General features: G+C 39.6%; 1 protein-coding gene across 1 annotated transcript; it reads right to left on the bottom strand.

Annotated features, from left to right (window-relative positions):
• Positions 1 to 1,551: 1,551 nt before the first annotated feature.
• lingo1b (leucine rich repeat and Ig domain containing 1b) lies at positions 1,552 to 20,092 on the bottom strand. Its single transcript, XM_086294085.1, has 2 exons — positions 19,823 to 20,092; positions 1,552 to 5,083 (listed from the first exon to the last, which is right to left on the bottom strand). The coding sequence occupies exons 1-2, from the start codon at positions 19,832 to 19,834 to the stop codon at positions 3,224 to 3,226; spliced, it is 1,872 nt and encodes a 623-aa protein (XP_086150211.1). The 5' UTR covers positions 19,835 to 20,092; the 3' UTR covers positions 1,552 to 3,223.
• Between the last annotated feature and the right edge of the window lie 668 nt (positions 20,093 to 20,760).

Here is a 20,760-nt window from a genome sequence, read left to right as displayed (position 1 = left end):
TGTTCCTAGTGCAGCTGCAATAGACTGTGAAAGTGGAATAAAATCTTCATCAATCATAGTAGATGGCCAATTTTGGTGTCAGCCCATCAGAAATGAAGAAAATGGGCTCCATCACAGACACACTATTTTAAACTGGTGTTGAACAGTGAGGTTTTTTTTTCTTTGGGGGGGGGGGGGGGGGGGTTCTGCTGAGATCAAGAGGAATTCAATAAAGCTATAGTATCTTGGGATGCTTTGTGCGTCCTTGAAATTCCTTTCTGCTTTTATGAGTATTGCTGCCTTATAGCGAACAGGTATTGCTGAGTTTCGTGAAGCAAGTCAAATGCTTATTAGATGCAGCATAAAAATATATGTTCATTTTTTATCTCATAACAGGCTTTTAAAGCACTGTAACGTTCCCATTAATGATATGCACTGCTGTGCGAATGGCAACGATTATCAACAAGAATTATCATCTTAAATATGCGCCTTCAGGAAATGCTGCACTTTTATTTCAAGCGTAATCCCTCCTTACAGAAGTGGTAATGGAAGGAGAAGTTATTGAGATGCTTTCTTATTAAGTATTTTAATCCCGACTGCCCTGGAACTGCTGCAGTGACATGCATAGATGTCATAAAAGGAAAGCACTGCCACTACAGGGAACAAGCAGGGCTGATGGTTGTGTTGCCAAAGCCTCATTTTAACCTTAGTCTTCTTTATCCTCATCAGCATTACAAAGGCAAAGCGTAATCTGTATTTTTTAACCATGAAAGTTAGAGTTCAGTTTGTTACCACTCTCAGTTCTTCAGAAAGTATCACTCTACTCAGTAACCTTTAGCACCTTTGTCTGAACTTTTTCCATCTGCCTGGATATCATTATGATCATAAATGAATAAAGCACATACCCTCTTTAAATTTTTGAAGATGCATCACATGAGTGGAATTTTTATTTCATGTCATTATCAATTTAAACCACTGTATTTTTTTACTAACCCCTCCACAAGCAAACAAAAGATGCTCGTGGACTTTGAAGTGGTTGTCATTTTGATCAGATCGGACAAAACTTGATGTTTTCAGGTTTTGAGTTTTTTATTGTTCTGTCAAACTGACACTCATATAAATTTCTGTTTTGGGCATCTGTTGTGATGACTATCAATCATCAAAAATTATGCAAAGAAAAAAATATGACCGGCTTAACATTTAGAATTGCGACTTTTGATCAAAGTAAACTTCTTCAGTGCGCTTCGTGTAGCTGTGCATCGTATGACTTGGAACTTTGCCGCATAGTCATGCTAACAGTAAACCTTAGCATGAAGTTCAAAAAGGCAAAAGTCTGCTTGAAGAGAGTGAGCTGGGATGACAGAAATTTAATAGGGTATCCCATTTTAAACATGATCTTGCTGTGGCATGCCTTTTAATTAGCAGTGCACAATTACATATACTATTATCTAAAAGTGCTCTACTGTGTGCCTCCTACAGAGACTCTGTAAAGATTGTTTGTAGCATAGGATATAACTCATTTGAATTCATTCATAGTACATGAGGATAAAATAAACACTCCATAGAATAAAATGTTCTTTATTTTAATAGAATTTCCATCTGTCCATCTGTTCAGTCAAGTATATTAAGAGTTAATGAACACATTATCTTCAGAGCAGACGTCAACTGTGAACGTAATTAGACAATGTAAAATCCTTATGAGGCATAAAGCTCCATTTTGTACCAAAATACTGAATATTGTTCAGCTGCATGCTGGAAAATGGGTACTTAAGGCAACAAATTAATAATGCCACCGCTTTTCATATCTAAGGTGACAATAAAATCTCAGGACTTGGATCAAATGTTCATGACTCTTAAGCTGCCAAATATGTAAACCAATAAACTTTTTAACATTTGATGATAAATTGTTATTAGAGTAATGTGAAGACAGTCGTCAAATACCCTTCTTTTTCAGTTTAGTTAAATTAAAAACTGGTTATTTAATCTGCTCTTTAGATTTTAATATGTTCAAAACCCAGCCATCAAAAGCATTCATATTGTGCCATAGCGTAATGTACAAGGAAGAATAAAATACAGGAAAAAATATGTATACCGCAACAAGTCAATACATTTAATGACAAACTTCCTTTTATTGGCTGAAAGGAGCACAAACTGTGGCTTATTTTTCTTATTCAGTGTGTTAACATGCACACTTCTAATTTGACCATCACCTGGTAAAGGAAACACACCAGGTATTGAAACTTTCTGACACAGTAAAAATGAGCCAGTTCACAAAAATGACTTGTCTGTGACAATTCATTGCGACGCAGCCTAGCACTTGAAGTGTTTAGACGTGGCTTCTAAAAGGAAAAACATAGCAGAGAACACAGGGAAAACTTCAAAACACAAATTAATGATTTTGGAAAATAGTTAAAAGGCCACAGCTCACTGACACACAGCAGGTGGTGAAGAACACTTACTTCCTCTGTCTCTAACCTGCCAACTGATTCTTAATGATGTTTAAATTTCACAGAAACAGGATATAAAAATGTGCTTTCTGGTAAAACTACAACGTCTTTGTCCTGATATGACCTTCTGATTTTTTTAATACTTACTGTGTGTAAAAATGACTTGCTTCTTTATCTATCAAATTTAGCAGTGTTAACTATTCTCACTTTCTTCTGTTTTTTCTGGATCTCTAAAATTAAAAATATCCACGTCTTACTTGTCAGCTGCTAGTGATGGGACAAAAGGAAGCAGCTTTCAACTTTGCCCTGTAAGAAGGAGAACCTGGGCTCTAATAATGGGTTACTGTGCTTTGTTTATCCATGAAAGCAGAAATCAACAAACAGGAGCAAGATGCTAACAACAAGTCCTTTTTCTGCTGATAGAAGGACCTGCAGGCTAATCTCCCAATCCTTCCAGATAGTAATCCCTCTATCTTGTAAACTGTAGTCCATGTGCTTTGTTTAAAATATTGCCTCAATTTTGTTAGACACACAAAATTAATGAGTGCATGTTAACATACTGATTGCGTATTGCCAATACAAATTTACAGAAATTAGAATATTTCAAATTCAACACGTTTTTTGTTTTGAAAGATTCAGTCCCTGAAGTAAAAAAAAAGAAAAAAGTCTAGGGTATATAGTCAAGATGCGTTTCTGCTGTGCAATTTCTATCGCTCATAAAGAGAGTACATATTTGAAGCAAGTATAGTATGCATCTCGACTGCAGTTTGTAAGCTTACATGATGTCCTTTTGAGGTTCACATGATTTTCATGTTGAACTGCACCGGTGCCTCAGTTGGGCTGGCCTCCTCTGTTTCCTCTTTACGTGGCACATATTCAGCCTCTATACTTGACTTTGTATTGTCTTTCCCTCTACTCCAGAGGAACAATATTACAAGACAGAAGAGGACCACTCCAAGGAAAGAGATAAATCCCATGGTGGTTGCAATAATAAGTGTCTTTACATCAAATGGAAATGGAACTGTGGCCCGGGTCACATTAGCACCTTCATCACTAGGCTGGTTGGAAATGAAGGCAAATGTCTTGTTTGGTTGGTGGGGCCAATTCGGGGAGTAGCTATGCACAAAAAGGTGAGCAGCTTTGGTGTCGTTGCCTGCCGCATTGCTTGCAATGCACGTGTAAGTGCCATTGTCCTGGATTTGGGCGTAACGCACCTCCAAAGTACCGTCATTAGAGACAGAAAGTCTTGACCTCATCGTTTTGGTAGTGATGTATTCCTTTTTCGGGGACAGCCACATTATCACAGGAACTGGATCACCCTCGGCCTGGCAAGCAAAATTAACTGTAGTTCCTTCGTCTACGTGGCTTTCTTGAACCTTGTAATCCTCGATCTTTGATTTTTTGCAGTTGAAGTAGTCAGGAGGGAGTATGTCTGGAAAATCCTTAAACTCTTTTCCTTGCACAACCTCTGGTGAAGCACACATGGGCTGTTGCCTGTTGAAGTTTAGCCTCCATCGCCGACGGAAGACCCAGAGCAAACGACAGTCGCAGGCCAGTGGGTTGTCATACAATGCCAGTGTCTCCAGGTTTCCAACTGAGTGAAAAACAGACTCCTCCAGAGTGCTCAAGGCATTGCTGGATACATTGAGTACACGGAGGTGGTTGAGGCCTTTGAAGGAGTAGGGCTCAATGGCAACTAATTTTCCACCAGCCAAATGAAAAGCCTGGAGCTTCTGTAGATTGAACAGCTGGTTCCCTTCCACAGTGCGAATGGGATTGAAAGACAGATTGAGAAAACGAAGATATCTCAGGTGACTGATAGCTTGGTAGGGGATGACGGTAAGATTACAATTTGTGATGGATAGTGAAGTGAGATTGAGTCCGAACAAGCATTTTGGGGTCATGGTATCCAGAGAAGGCATGTGAGATATCTCCAGTACTCTTAGTCGATATAGCCTCTTAAAGGAGTAATCCCTTATGACAGTGACGTTGAGATAGCGTAATCGAAGTGACAACAGGTTATGCAAATGGCTAAGGGCATCAGTGGGCACTGAGGCCAGATTGTATCCCTCAATATTGAGACTTTCAAGGTTGCTGAGTCCGTGAAATGATCGGGGTGAGATAAAAACCAGGTCATTGTCACCAACTTCCAAAGCCCTCAGGTTGTACAACTCCTGGAACATATAATCGAGCAGAATGACAATTTTGTTCTCACTTATATCCAGCTGGGTGAGGTTGTTCAGGCCTGTGAACACCCCAAGCTGAATAAGCTTTAGCTCATTGTTGCGCAAACCGAGCGTCCGAAGGTTCATGAGGTTGCCAAAAGCCCCAGGCTCAATAGAAGAAATTGCGTTTTCGTTAAGTTGCAGTTCCTCCAGCTGAGGATAATTAATGAACTCCTCAGGCCCCAGGGTCTTCAGGCGGTTCTTGCTGAGGTCTAACAGCTTTGTTTCAGTGGGGATGCCCTCAGGAAGACTTGCTAGTCTCCGTCGATGGCACACGACTGAACGCTCCTGAGCGTTGCAGTCACATCTGGAAGGGCAACCAGTGGTGGAGCCAGAAAGGACGGTGCCCAGCATCAGGAACAGGATGGGCTGCCAGCACGCCACCAAGTAGCTGTGCCCTCCTGCCTCTCCAAACACCATCCTACTGCTTACCTGTAGAAACATGGGAGGGGGGGAAGAATGGATTTTAGGAATTAAAAGGTATGTGTATTTGCATAAGTTTACATTTGTCTTATAGTAATTATCAACTTTTCATTAAAAATAAAGAAAGCACAGTAACACTGAAATGTTTTCCTATATAGAAAAGGAAGTGTTGAAATCCCATTCACACTATGTGGGGCATATTTTGTCTCCTTTTTGCAAAGTCAGTGGAAATCACAGTTTCACTTGTATGATTTTATCTGCACAGCTTCACAAAGATATAAGCCGCCTACCCCCTTTTCCTTGCGTATAATTTCATTATAGTGACTTTCCTCACAAGTAATGGAATTATCCAATCAATAAAAGGGCTTGGTCACACAGTGTAACAATCCTGCTGTGCTTCTGTCTTCAGAGTGCGCCGAAGACAATTACTGCAAATATTAGTGACACGTTGTCTCTCCACATAGACACATTTTTTTTTAAATCAGACAAAAATGCTGTGGTACATCTTTAAATGGCTCCCCCAAACATCCCATGCTGTTGCTAAGCTGTTGACCTTGAAGTGATATAAAACAGAGATTGCTGCCAAGTGGTGATAGATAGAGAGAGGAGGATTGTCAGAGGACTTTAAACCCTTATCTGATTTTGACTCAGGGGCACTTTAACTTGGTAAAACTTTCAAGCTCTACTTCTCACATCAATCACACAATTTAAGTCACAGCTCTATCTGTGGGATACAATCTTCAAAGAGCCTCATTCAAAGTGATTTTGTCATTTCATTTCATTGGTGGCCTCACCTCTGTTTTGGTTGATAATTAATCCCTTATATTTGAATGGGGAAGAAAAAGCATCTAAGTGCCTAAAGTAGTAGTATACTCTAATACATTTGAAGTAGGAAATAAAATTTCACATGATTATCAAATGATTAAAGAGAAATATCTTTGTGAGGTTTTTTCCTTCTCAAAAGTATGATAGTTCATTATGAGAGGTTAATAGTCTGTGTCTTAATATTCATCATGTTGTCATAAGATGTGGAAGATGAATAAGCGTTCCAGATCCTGTTCTTACCACAGAACAATGTAATATGAAAATGCTTCAGATTTTCTGTGCAGTGAATTTTGGGACCTGCCCGACTAGCTTAACAGGCAGTAACAGTTTAAAAAAAAAAAAAAAATTCAACTTTTTATTGAAGCTCTTTTTTCAGCGTAGCAATACAAATTGCACCTCTTATTTAATTAAAATCATGGATCTGAGGCGGCTTGGATTGTGGTCTGAGTAGTTCCAATGGGAAAATAATTGCAGCCTCCATTTTCACTTCCTCCAGAATTGTTCATTCTGCTGGCTGCTTATGTCAGACGCTATGGGCGCCAGTCCAGCATGTATGGGGATTTGTAAAAAAAGAAAGAAAAAAAAGAGGGAAAAAACATGCTGTCAGAAATAGAGGTCATCCAATTATCAGATCTGATATTCATATTTTTTTCCCACTATTATGCTGTTAAAAAACTATTCTTGATAAAGTGAATTCGTTTAAAGTGGCTTTCGTGCAGTCGCCTCTTTCTGCAGTCACCACTCTGTGTTCTGTTTGATTGGTTACGAATCCCAAATAATAGCCTTTCACTACAGATGGCTAAGGGCAAAGAGCACAGACTAGAGCGAGTGAAGGTAGGCTTCACAAATGTACGTAGCCAACAAGTATAGCGATGCAGATGTCAGGTATAGCAGTGCATTCTCATCTCAGGGCATCAAATACTGTTATTTTGATCACTGATATGACAAAGATATGCACGATGTTATCTGTGCTTTTAGACTTGAGTTGTTGCAGTATTGAATGAAGAGTGGTATTATTTTTGTGTGTTTTTTTCTAGGTGGCATCTAAAACAAACTGAACAAGAAGCACAACACACTGGAATTCTGTTATTTTTGTGGGCTACACAAGCAGATAATGGAATATTATATGCTATGCTTATGCTAGCTGCTACGCTAGCACAAGATATCCCTTAGATAAACATGCTTTTCTAGAATTATTAGCCAAAAACAGTGCAACAATTAGTTTAAAACAGCGGTCCCCAACCCCCGGGCCACAGACCTGTAAATGGTAAATGGCCTGTATTTGTATAGCGCTTTACTAGTCCCAAAGCTCCATACACAACCAGTCATCCACCCATTCACACACTGGTGATGGCAAGCTACATTGTAGCCACAGCCACCCTGGGGCGCACTGACAGAGGCGAAGCTGCCAGACACTGGCGTCACCGGGCCCTCTGACCACCACCAGTAGGCAACGGATGAAGTGTCTTGCCCAAGGACACAACGACCGAAACTGTCCAAGCCGGGGCTCGAACCAGCAACCTTACGATTACAAGCGAACTCCCAACTCTTGAGCCACGATCGCCCGGCTCCATGAGTCGTTTGGTACCGGGCCATGAGAGTTAAGGCTCGGGTGTGAAAGTTATGGTTGTCAGGGTTTTTATCAGTTTTTATCATTATTATCTTTTATCGTCAACTCAGTTTCCCTTGGTCTCTTCCCATGTGTTATGAATAAATCTTCCTTATTTTGGTACCAGTACTGATTTTATTTTGTTGTATTTATCTGCGACACCTTAAAGGCTGGTCCGTGAAAATATTGTCAGACATAAACCAGCCCGTAGGGCAAAAACGGTTGGGGACCGCTGTTTTAAAACATGGTGGTTAATGAGCAATACAAGCGTCAGAACAGTAAATGATCAAGAAGAAAAACAAATGTTTCCACTAGATAAGAAGAGATAAGCCTTCTATACTGGAAGTCTCACGTTTCTTCTGCCATAGTTTAGTCATTTAGGAAGAGACACGGAACAAATCAATTAACATAACCGCTTCCATTACATGTTCCATCATGTGAATTTTGCAAGCTTTAAACATACATGATCATTCACAGCTAAAATCGCTGATAAACTGACTAAATATTTGAAGAAAACATAGAAAAGCACAGACAAAAGGACATAAGGAGTGGCAATTTGCTGAAAGTGACACTTCTTCAGGTTAGCACAGCATGCACATATCCAGCTGAAGTAATCATTATTAGTCTCGTTTCTGCTATAAAGTCAAAATGAATTAATTTGGGCTTTCTGTTATTCAACATTTTGACAAGACTGTAATATTTTGCAGTAAAAACATCAGTTATTAGTCTTAATTACTAAAAACTGATATTGGTAACAGCTGTAAGTAATAAATAAATAAATGAAATGAAAATAGGTTAATCTCTAGACAGAATGGACACTTATTACTTGCATTTACAAATTGACTGCACGTAGCCTCTTACAAAACGTTGGCAAAATATGTTTTAATATGGACAAGCTACAGTGCACTGCATTTAAACCCCCAAATCCCATTTATAATGTAAGCACATGTTTAACTTTGATCCACTGTGTCAATTTCTAAACCTCAGATTGTAGTGAAATATTATCAAGACATAACGCGATTATCTGTTTGGCTCCAAATATGAGTTTAATCTTGTCGAGAATATGAATGAAGATGAGGTATGCCGATGTCGCTGCTGATCGAAAACAAGCAAGCTTGAATGCAGCCGTGTTTTTTTTTTCTTACTTTTTAACCAGAGTATCATGCATAATTTATGATTCAGCGTGTAGTAAGGGCAAGGGTACTATCTGTGTAATCTGGCCTTACAGTCCATATCTACTCACTGTATCACCACCTCGTTTTGACCTTGAGCTGGAACTCTGGAAACAAAAGCTGGGAAATAAACTCTCATCTGCAATCCTTGTTTGTAGTTTATAGTCTTTACATGTTAGCGTGAGCTTTAAAAAAATGCTCTCTCCTTTGAGAGAATTTTATCGCTTGATCTACTATTTCACATAGTCTTTGTCGTGACCCTGATTATTTCCATTCTTTTTTTGAAAGCATTGTGTAGGAGGAGAATATGAGTGGACAAGCCTTTTCTCTTCTGCCCTTTTATGACTGCTTGCATTTTTCTCTGCGGACCTCTCACCCTGTCACAGTCTTCTCTCAAAAGCATGTCTGGGCTCACCATTAGTCTCTTGTTGCCTTGAATCGCTGCATCTCCTCTCTTGTGGTGCTGTGTGGTTTGATATAGGGAAAACTGAGAGAAATGTGTGCACTGCTAATGGGTCACTGAATGTCTCCAAGTAGCATACAGACAAATGACCTATATGCATCAGTGCATACATGCCCTTTAGCTGTTTTTAGTTATTGTTAAGTACCTATTGTGTGGCATAATGTTAGAAGGTCTGTTGTAGTATTTACATTGAAAGGATGCTTCAGTGTTTTAAATAGAACGGTTATTAAACCTGTTCTACTTTTTTTCTTCTTTAGAGGTGGGTAAAATACTGTCAGTTGTAGCATCAATGTATTTGGCTAGATTTGCTAGTTTGTTTCCATGTTTCTAATCCTTAAGTATATAAGCTTGGGTCTTCAACGAGAGCTTGAGGATCCTGTGGAGTGTCTTTGCTGTTCCTAGGACTGCACTCTTCTGGAGCTGCATCTATCACTACAGCCTTCTTCCTCTGCTTGTTCAGCACTACTATGTCCGGTCAGTTTGTCTCTATTTGGAAGTCCCACAAACTCTTAGCTCGATCATGCTCAACCACCCTAGGAGGCCTAGGACTTCCAGGGCATACTCGGCACAGATCTTCCTGTATACTATGCCAACCACTTGGTCATGGTGTTCCATCTATGCCCGGCCTGCTAGCACCTTAAACCCTGCTGTTTTATGCTGGATAGTCTCAGGATCATTTTTGCACAGCCTACACCTGAGATTAGGTTGGTGTGGTAGACCACAGCCGCTATCGTTCTTGTGCCTAGAGCTTGTTTCTGTGCTTCCATGATGCTTCTGTCCCAGTATCACGGCAAACTATGTAATGGACATGCCAGTCCACCATGTCCATTTCACAGTTTGCCTCTTAAAAATGTGAAACGGACACGAATGCAGAATATGATATCGGGGGAGATAATATATTTACAGCCACAAAGACAGTACATTCCAGCGTCCTTAATCGCCAGAAACGATTAAGCTGGTTGGCTAATATGTATATACATGTAAATGTGTTAGTAATGTCTGTTCAAACGCTATCCCAAAATATCTTATGTTGGCTTGAAATAAAATATCTCCCTCAGTTGTTACTTCAGCTTACTGCAACTTCTGCATTTGTGTACATTTCACATTTTAGAGAGACATTTTGCCATATTGGGATGCATAATCGGTGCCTCTCTGATGTCTTTCAGTTTAACTTTGGTATTATTAATAATAATGATAATAATAATGGATTGCATTTATATAGTGCTTTTCGGGGCCCTCAAAGCGCTTTACAATTCCACTATTCAGTCACTCTCACATTCACACACTGGTGGAGGCTACAGTTGTAGCCACAGCTGCCCTGGGGCAGACTGACAGTGTTATTGGTAGGATTTTTAACAACAGCCACTTCTTCTATCTGCCACTGGTACATGCTGTGTAGGGGCCTCTCCTTGCATGATGGTTCCTCTTTTTGCTCCTCTTCTTTCTCAGGTTTCTGCTGCCTGAGATACTAAGCACATGATCAGTTGTTGCCATCTTACTGATGTACTCATGGATTTTTGTCGTTTCATCCTGGATAGTGGCTCTGAGTGTGTGTGTCTGTGTATGTATATTCTCAACAAAATATCTCTAACTAACCTGGATGCAGGTTTGGTGGTGGTTAGCTATCTCTAGCTCGCTGCTATCTTAACTTATCCATAAGGATACGCTTATAAGAAAGATCTGTTTGCAGTCTTGGACTGCTCGAGTTTCTTTCTTTTTTTTCTGCCATCTTGAATCACCAGCTTGAGTTTGTAGACTATATTCCTTAATATAATAGATGATTTTGCTTTTTGCACTTATTGATGCACCTGCATTATGGACACGGATGACGTGTCTATATTTTCAACATAGCAGAGAAGTGCTGTTTATTGATCCATTTTTGTAGAAGTGTTTGAAACTGTGATTAAATTAGAGTTAATGTCCTCTTCTGTGAAAGTTTGATATACTTTTATTCAAACCATACTCATGTAAAACTGTATTTAGTTAAGCCAAATAAAGACTTTTGTTTATTTTAAAATTAAACATAATTTATCTTGTTCAGCTCTCATTTTTCAGTGCGTGTTCTTAACAGTGTTTTACTGTTGGGTGACCTGTAGCTTTGATTCTGCTTATTACTGCTGTGAACAATCTGCTTATTAGCATCCTTTTTATATATAACTTGTTTAGTGGCAAACATATCCCAAACAACTTTTGCTATTCTGCAATTGTTTAAAGAACAGCAAGAATAAAAGGAAAAAGCTACAGCTCAGAAGCAATAAAATAAACACATAGGATTAAGAAATAAAGATTGCCTCCACTGGCGCGTTTGTGTTCAACTGACAATAAATTGAAAGCAAACATTTAGACACCAAAAATCAAATAAATAAGATAAGCTTATGGGCTACGTGGAAGTGAAGTGTTTGTGGGAGATAAAAGCAGACATGTCTTTTAGACTATCCAGAGACGTATTTTACGATTGTGAACTTCACCTGCAGTTCAGTTTGTGATACCTTCTGTGTTCTGTTGCATACTTTAATTATCGAGACCAAAGGTTCTTCTGTCATTAATTGAATAACAAAATCAAAATGAATTACAATTAATTGTAATTAATCAGTTTACACATAGCCCAAAGTTCAGTGATTCATGATTAGCATGGGAATGTTTAAATGGAAGCATACGCTGATAGCACTGAGCCTGACATGATATTCATTGACCAGCAATAATATTAGAAGAAATACTTGCTGGGTGAGCATAAACATCTCAAAAGTATTTTAGAGTAAATGTTGCCAAATAATCAGCATCCTCCAGAAGGAGTCAGATACGAGATATCCTGTGAAAACAAATCCCCCACAGAAAGTCAAAGGTAACACTCCCTGCAAACCTAAAAAGAAACTGCATAGCCTGATTATCCACCATGCCAGGAAAAAATGCTTAAAGAACGACAAAATAGTTCAGTGCATGGGAACTACCCTTGTTGACATGCAGAAACACACCTAGGTCAGCAAACTCGAGCTTTCTATATTTGACAGAAGTGTACTCTCAGTCTCAGATTTTCATGCAGAAAGGCATTTTTGCCTCGGAAGTTGCTTCAATGAAGACGTTCACCCCTGTGCTAAATTTTGGTAAAAGACTGTCCCAGGAGTTTAGGTAATTAAAGTGATCACTGAGCATGACATCAAAATGCACAAAACTTTTCCAGGCAATGGTTCATGCAAAAAGTAAAGTGTATTTAGAGTATGTATTAACCTGAGCCAATTTTATGTCTTTGTAATGCACAGTAAATCACCCACGGCTTGCTAAACCCGAGACAAAAAGTCCTTGCAGTGATACTTTAAAGTTCCAAAGGGACCTACACTCCATATCTACCCCATAATCCATCATAACAAGTAATAAGAACTCAAACAACTGCAAAATCCATGACAGTAACACCTGGAACTTTTTCTCTGGTTTCGTGGAGTACTTTCGTGGAATTTTGGATATTCTGGGTCCTTGATACTAGTCTAAAACCTAAATGTGTTTCTCCAGCAAATTCGAGCAGGGACTGACACTTAAGCATTCATGACGAATACCGTAATTTTCAGTTTGACAGGTGACACTATAGATTAATGGCCTTAAAGATGGCAAGGGACATAAAGCGATCACAGCAGCATGTTCTCTACCGGCAACTGTGCCTAATAGAACAGAAAATAACGATGTCTAGGCTTTCCATCCAACTCTGTCTATTGTGGGGTACCTTTACTACACTCTGACCAACACAGAATTTATCCAGACCGTGGCTTGTAGTGGTGGTCGCAAGCCAATAAATATATATTTAATACATGCGCACTTCTAAATCCTGTTTGTGTCATCACTTGGCTCAAATCAGACATAGTATGAGAGCCTAAAACTAAAAGCAAACATTTACCTTTCCATTTGCAGCACAATAAACCAATAATTCATGCAGTCTTTTAACAGTGCTCACTTTGATGCGTCGTGCTTTTGATCATGTATGCTTTACTGCTTCAAGGGATGCCCCTTGAAGCACCTCATCAGGACCACCACTATGCTCAAAGGCACCCCAAGGGTTATGGCCAGCAGCAAGTTTGCATAAATTGCATTGTTGCAAATGTTCATCCACTACACTGCAGGTCTGGAAGTAATCATCTATAAGGCCTCTGTCATCTCCTGTGTGGTCAGTGGACGAGACTAACCTTATCACTTTTGATCTTAGTGAACCCTATTCAGTGGACCCTTTCTTTATGCTAAACACCCACGGATAAAGACTATTTTGTCTACTGGTACCAGTATTTTCTTGATAATGAATCAAGTCAGGTAATTTTTATATAAAACCACTTTCGGCTTAATGCCGATTTGAACCCATGAAATTACATGAATTGAGCCCCCCACACACCACATTTTGACACATCACAGTGTAACAAGCACTAATGATTAGAGTTCAGTTCTGTTTATTTTCATTTAGGAGCTACTGTTTGGAGTCCAGGCTTGGAGGTATGTGCAAAAAGGGAAATCTAAAGCGCTCAGTTCTGAACCTCCACCTACATGTCACACCCTGAAGAAGACTCCTGCTGAAACATGTGGGTGTCAGTCATGCTTGAATAAAAGCTTTTTTTCATGCTTTTATTCAAGCATGACTTTTATTTGAGGTATGTGTGAATAAAAGCTTAAATTTTACTGTCTTGGTTTCTGTTAACCTCAAGGTTTGCATTAATCTGACTGATATTGCAACAGTGGTGTCAGACTTTGCTTTTAAATATTACCATTAGACATTTCCCAAAATGTTAAACTCCTACACTAGAGTGTGTACAAGAAGGGAGCAGGGCTGTTTATAGGAAAACTAAAAATAACTGGGTCATGATCGGTTATGGAAAAAATGACTTGGCTGAAACACATGATATAGATTTAGAATTTCATTTGAAATAGCTGATTAAAGACATAAAACATGAGATCGGGATGGCAATCATAAATACACAGAATTGTAATCAACTGTTATTGTACACCCTAGTCTCACAGCAGTTTGTGAGTTCCTTTAATCTATTGATTTTCCTACATTATATTGTGTCCTTAAAAATGATTTTTCATGAGTCCACCGTCATGCAGTGTGTACTGATTACAAGACATGAAAAAATATGGATTTGCATGCTGAAGGCTGATGATAGAGGAGCAAGTTTTCTTGACTTTAGACAATCCAAGTTCAAATCAAACATTTCACATGTTGTTAGTGTTAGACATCAAAAATTACCATTTGGTTAGTTTTAGAATAAAATAGGGCTTAAAATACAGCAATTGTCACATTTTGTAAAACTTTGTATTTTTGGTTGGCATGTTGACTCATGATGCTGTGTTGATGGTCCTGTCGCGAAATGTTTCCTTTTGAAATGGATTGTTTACAAAATCATGCACACCAAAAAACGTAACAGCTCATTTCTCCATATCCATGAGAACAGGCGGAAATGTAATATATTAACTTCCAACACTGCAATTGCTAGAGGGGTTGATTTGAATTTTGCTTTGTTGGAAAAACAAAACAAAACAAAACAAAAAAACTGTTTTGCAGAATTGCTAGTTTACGGTCAGTTATAAATACAGCTGCTGTCTGAAGCAGCCATTGGATTCAGAAAGTAGACTTGAAAACAAAAAGTCATAGCTCAAGAGCCTTCAAGTACTTTGGTGTTCCTATGAGTAATGTGAGCCAATACCACATTGCCCAAGGCTGACCCATGGTTACTTACTCATTCTGTATGCATCTGGATTCTTTACTTCTAAATGGTCCATTACGTACCTTCATTCTGGAGTTGGCTTGCCCTTTTTTAATAAGTGTCTTTGGGTACCTATATGTCTGACTGGCTTTACCTAGCACTCTACTCTCCAAATGATACTCTGGTCAGGTACCTTAAAATCAGTGTGTGGGAACTTCTGTGCTAGAAGCTTTAGAGCTGTGAACAGCTGCCTACAGCTTTATGGGCAGGCCAGTGAGAGCCAGAGGGACACAGGCAGACAGGCTGATGAACCAATACAATTAACTGAAAGAGAATGAAAGCTGCATACAGCGCTGTTCGTTCTCATTTTACAGTGTCATTTGATTTTGTGCTAATATGGAAAATGTCATTTAAGAGAGATTTAATTTGCTACTTAAAGACATTTTCCTTATATTTTTTATCACATTATTTTAATTGCTAATTTCATTTTTGGTCTCACAACTGATTATTTAATAACGTTAAGAGCTAATCACATCTTGTTTGACTTTTTCTGGCTTAATAGCAAAATCAGCGAGATCCACAGCGAAGGCTGACTTTAAAAAAAGATCCTTTCCAGGAAAGAAATCTACAATATACTTAACCTATTACATGGTATTGCCATGCAGATGGGTTTCTTGGTTCAGCGGCAGTCTAACAGTAGTACTACAAAAGAGGTTCTTTCTTCATTAACACCCATTCATCCTGAAAGTCAAGTAGCATGAGCTCGAAATTACACAAACCTTTATCCCCTACCCACCATTTGGGAATATAAGATGTTTGGGATGAAACTGAAAAGAAAGGGCTAGGTGCCATGCTAAAGGCATTTTACAGCAGACAAGCCTCTTATAGGCCATCATAGAAGGCACAATGAGAGATTTTGAGAGATTTTCTCACAAAATCACTTGGGCAAGTGGATACAGTACAAATATGAAGTTAGAGTGCCTTAAGATTCCAGAGGCTTATCTGTTCACTGCCCTAGTCCTTACAATTCTAAGATTACAGAAATATAGATCAGTAATCCACTGTCCTGTTTACAATGTAGGAAAAAAGACAACTGATTTTCTCTGTGATCAATTCCATTAATTCCGACTTCATATCGTTGTAAGCCATGTTATACTTGGGCTTGAGGCTGCCAATATGCAAGAAGATGAAACAACCTCCGTTCTCCATCCTACTGGCCCCTGACTGGCTCATATTTTGCATAAAGCTGTTATTATCAAATTTAAATGAAGAAGGCTGCTGCAGAGCAGCAGAACTGTGACCTTCTGAATATATTTGTAGAACGCAAATTTGACTATCCTGTGAGAGATCTGCCTTTGTCTGTCACCTCTCCATCCAGCAGACACTGTATAAACACGTAGTCTGACAGTCTTCACCCCAATCACTTCTGCAGTTTCGTTTTCAGTGTAGCTGATGGTGCTCATTATGCAGCAGCATCTTCATTCACCACGGATCTTGCTTTAGAAAATGTTTTAATAGTAACACCCTAGATGTTTTCTGGCTGTTTTCTGGGACATCACAAATGAACTGTTATGTGGAGGAGTGCCCTGATTTTAGCTGTAGTGAAACAGGCTTTCGTTTGAACCCAGTATCAAAGATCAGAAAGAAATGAGGCATCAGTGACCATACAGAGGCTTTAAATAAAAATGTAACCATTCACGAAGTGTGAGGCCATTTGTGGCATTCACTTAATCATAATGGTCCCTTTTGAATGTGCTTGCAAATATAGCTTAATTGTAACTTTATCCTACATATGTTTTCTCAGCTTCTTTAGTATTTTATTTGAAATGGGGAAAACTGTAAATTCACTACACAACAAACAGCTTAGCTTTGATGATCTGCTCTTGATCTTACTGTCAGAAAAATAGCTGTTTTCAGGATTATATACACATGACTACATCACAGATTATTAAACATGTGATAACGTGGAACAAAGCAGTGTGAAAAAGCAGAGTCTCTTTGATTGTGCTTATTGGGTTATATTTTGTTTGGAATGGAGCAGATTGTAGCATGTGTGCTGCTCTTGTCTTTATTAAGGCAATTTTAGGGGTTGTAAGGGTAGCCAGTACTGCCCAATCTAATATATCAGTAGCTGCCTGGGAAGGAGAAATAGTCGGAAAAGAAGAAAATATGCTCATTACACATGTATTTGTTGTGGATCGCAAACAAACATAAGATATCTCTCCCTTGAAGCTGTGTACTTGTATGAGATCATAATTTTAAGGAGGTGCTGCAGATCAGTAACATGTTCCCCTGAAAACATTTATACATATTACCAATAAAATATGCCAACTTGTAGGTCTAAATGATTATTTTGGCTTGTTTGCCTCTGACTTCACTGCAACCAAAGTGCCTTTGTTGGCTAAAACTAATCAAAACCGTGGTCCCTGGAGTCAAGGTGTTGGATTCCACCATCTACTCTATCCACCCTTCTGCATGACCAGTGTGGTAGTGCTTCATTCACGCACTAAAACATCGCCCCTGAAAGGAATCCGGCCAGCTATTTTGCCAGAAGTAAATGAGATAATGCTGGAGAATTTTAGAAGCATTGTTTCTTGGTAGCACTTTATTGTGTTTTTATTGAGATGTCACCATAAAGCAAGTTTAGAGTCCTCTTTGTGCATGCATCATGTTTTAATTATAACAATTCTGTGCATGTATTGATACACAGAGTAACATTGCAAGTTTGAGAAGAAGATCCAAAAATTCTATCCACATTTTTTGATCTCATACCAATAATTTTAAATATCTACTGAATGTACCCTGCTCAGTAAGTCCAAGTTCCCTGTGGCTGTGATAGAGCGATGAGCATCTCAGAGCCTATGTGTCTTTTCACCTATTAAGTCATATGCATGCATACGTCTGTCAGGTACTCTGTCGCTGCCTTTAACGCTCAGAGACAGGAATGTAGTTTACAGTTAATATGAACAACTAAATGAAATGACTGATCTGATCAATACAACCTGTTAATGGCAGCTACACTGTAAACAATGCTTAAAATAGTTACTGATTTGAGGATTGGTGTCACATTATTATCCCTTGCAACCATCAAATCCTTATTATTTAGTTACAAAGAGGTTTGCCTGCAGTCGTATTGTTTTCTTAGTCACGTCATAGTCCTTCCATTTTCACCATCCTAGTAAATAAAAGCTTTTTTTTCACTTAGTAAGGAAACTGTCTGGAAATGTCTTTCTGGTGCCTTATCTTTTTAGACTCCTAAAGCGAAGGAAGCAGCTAATTGTTTTCTGCTTTAACTGTTGCTTTGGATGCTTAGCTAGCATCTAATATGAAATGAACCACACATTATTTCAGTGCGACTGGCTTCCACTGGTTTGTCGTGTTACCATTTTTTTATGGCTGAAATATTGAGTCTCTCATTAAAGCCTGGGCCATTACTCAGATGGTTTGAATAGCAAGTCTGACACACGCAGGTGCCTACAGAGTTAACAGTTACAGCTGTTTCATATCTGGGCTTCACAATTTAGGCACTGAGGTATTACAAAAAAGTTCTGAAATGTGCAAATTTGTCAATCACTGTTAATTTCACTGGAATCCAGGACAATACTAAAGTGTTGCTATACAGATAGAATGTAAACGTATATGATACGCAATCTGTGTATTTCACAGCACAGTCACACAGAGTTACATACTCTGGCAAACAAAACAAGCTGATACTGACAATATGTGGCGTGGATTGCTGAATAACTGTGTGAACAATAGCAGTGACAGATTCAATCACCCAGCTGTTCACCAGCTATAATCAGACATCTCAGTCCTAAACGTGCCTCGCTTATTTCACTTCATCAAATTAGGCTTGAATACTTTGAAGCTGCGGACGTGCACACAGTGACAAGCATAAATATCAACCCCCACCCCCAACCTCAAAAGTAGAGAGTCAAATCAGCCACTCTAACCTGATTACAGGGACCCAATTAAAAGCTTTGTCTAGCTCATAAAATGTTGACGTGAAGAGCAGAGCCTATCAGCCCATCACTCAGAGATTGTCGGGGGTCTGTGGCTTGGAGAGGTTGTTAGCACTGTTGAGAACAGAGAGGAAGAGTCCCCCCCCCCACCCATACCATTGCTGTCTGCCTGCTGAAGCGTTGCAGCCATGATTACGAAGATGCAAATATAACAGGCAATAAAAATAAAAACTGAGCGATCGTTCATTTGACCTGCATAAATAATCAAACAAAGTCACCCCCCCCCCCCCCCCCCACACACACACACACACACACACACATATCCCACGCCCACCCTCTCCATCAACACTGCCCGCCATCCATCTGCTGAATGTAACCTGTGGCAAATCAAGCACCTGCATAGGATCCCTCTTTTGCCACTGGAAATGGCCAACAGCAAACTGCTGCCGAGAATGTGTAAGTGTCAGTCTGGATGAGTTTATTGGCATTTGAAGGAACACGAATGCAAATGAGCAGACTAGGAAGCAGCAAGAAACCAACCTGGCAGAGCACAACACACACTCTATTGCTCAGATTCACACCTTTATTTGGGCTCTAAAGAGCCAGGAAGCCAGGATATATGAGTTGGATTTGGGGTTTTGTTTTTTTATGGATCCATCCAAACTCTCAGAGTATAATGTGTTCAGTGTGCACTACACATTCATATACACACACCATGGGAGATATCTGAGCTTCATATTGAACAGTGAGATGTTATAAGCACACACCATATGTGTGTGTGTTCCCTCAGTACAAACCCAGATTGAACAGAAAAACAGCAAAATGAAATCCATCTGAATGACAAAGCACAAATAACAATTGGAGTTCTCCTAAGAGTAAAATTCTTATTCTTTATATCCCCCGCCACATTTGCATATGATACACAGTTTTATTCTTGACATTAATTTGCTCCCTGGCGATCCTCTGGCCCCACCACTGCACCATAATAAATCTGATCCAATGACTCAGTGCTCAAAGCCCACCATAGAGACAGAGTACTTACCAGGACTGTCATGCAGAGAATTCTAATTCAGGCAGCTCCATGTTGCCAAGGAAATTCAAAATGCCTCCAAAAGCATGGAGACAGGGATGCAGGATTCAAGACAGGCTAGATTCAAATGGCAAAGAGGGATATATGCCGAGATGTGAATCCCTTGTCTGAGGGGCATTTGAGAAAATGCCTCCGTCCTCTCCAGATGCGCTAAATCCGGCAGCACTGATAGGCTGACATGTAAACACACAGGCAGCTCTGCTGGCTCACACACGCTCACATACATGCTGCACCTAGCAGAGACAGAGAGGAAGAGGGAGGGGCAGCTGATGAGAGAGGTGGAAGGAGGAGCTGCAGTGCTCTGGGAGAATGAGAGGCTCAGAGCACAGGCAGCGAGGGGAGTTGAAAAGAAATGGAGAGAAATGTTCTCTGATCGCACTGGCACCATCTCCTTTTGATTTTTGTTTACCGTACTTTTCCTATTTATGGAACGATCGGAATGATCTGGTTAACTGAATTACAGGGTGGTGCGTGAGAGGCAGAAATTCAGAGTAGTAGTGACAGAAGAGGAGGCTGGAGAGGGAGAAGTGTTAATATATATATTTAAAAATATGGATGAAAATAAGGGGGGAAAGGAAGGCTTTGGTTATGAAGGGGAGGAGGGGGAAAATACAGGGACATAGGAGTTCATTTTTAGCAGTATATGCAAATCTCTCCTGTAATGACAGGCAACTTAAGACTTTTGAGGATAGGGATGGATAAGTTTCTGTTTTCAGGATTCCTTGCCAAAGTCGAGGATTATTGCCACCCACAATGCAAAGTGAGGTAATCATCAGACAAACTCACCTTTGCTGTGAGCACTGAGAGTTGGGGGTAAGAAGCAGCGGCTTAACGGTGCTAATGGGTATATGGAGCTGGCACACACATGCTGGCAGTGCCAAGGAGGCTCC

Source organism: Aulonocara sp. 'chitande type north' Nkhata Bay, linkage group LG1 (assembly GCF_057382095.1).
Source record: "Aulonocara sp. 'chitande type north' Nkhata Bay isolate Kocher_YH1m ecotype deep benthic linkage group LG1, A_spYH_male_GT1.1, whole genome shotgun sequence".
In the NCBI taxonomy this organism is placed as follows: domain Eukaryota; kingdom Metazoa; phylum Chordata; class Actinopteri; order Cichliformes; family Cichlidae; genus Aulonocara; species Aulonocara sp. 'chitande type north' Nkhata Bay.
Note: the sequence above shows the minus strand (reverse complement) of the source record. Positions and strands in the feature narration are given on the sequence as shown.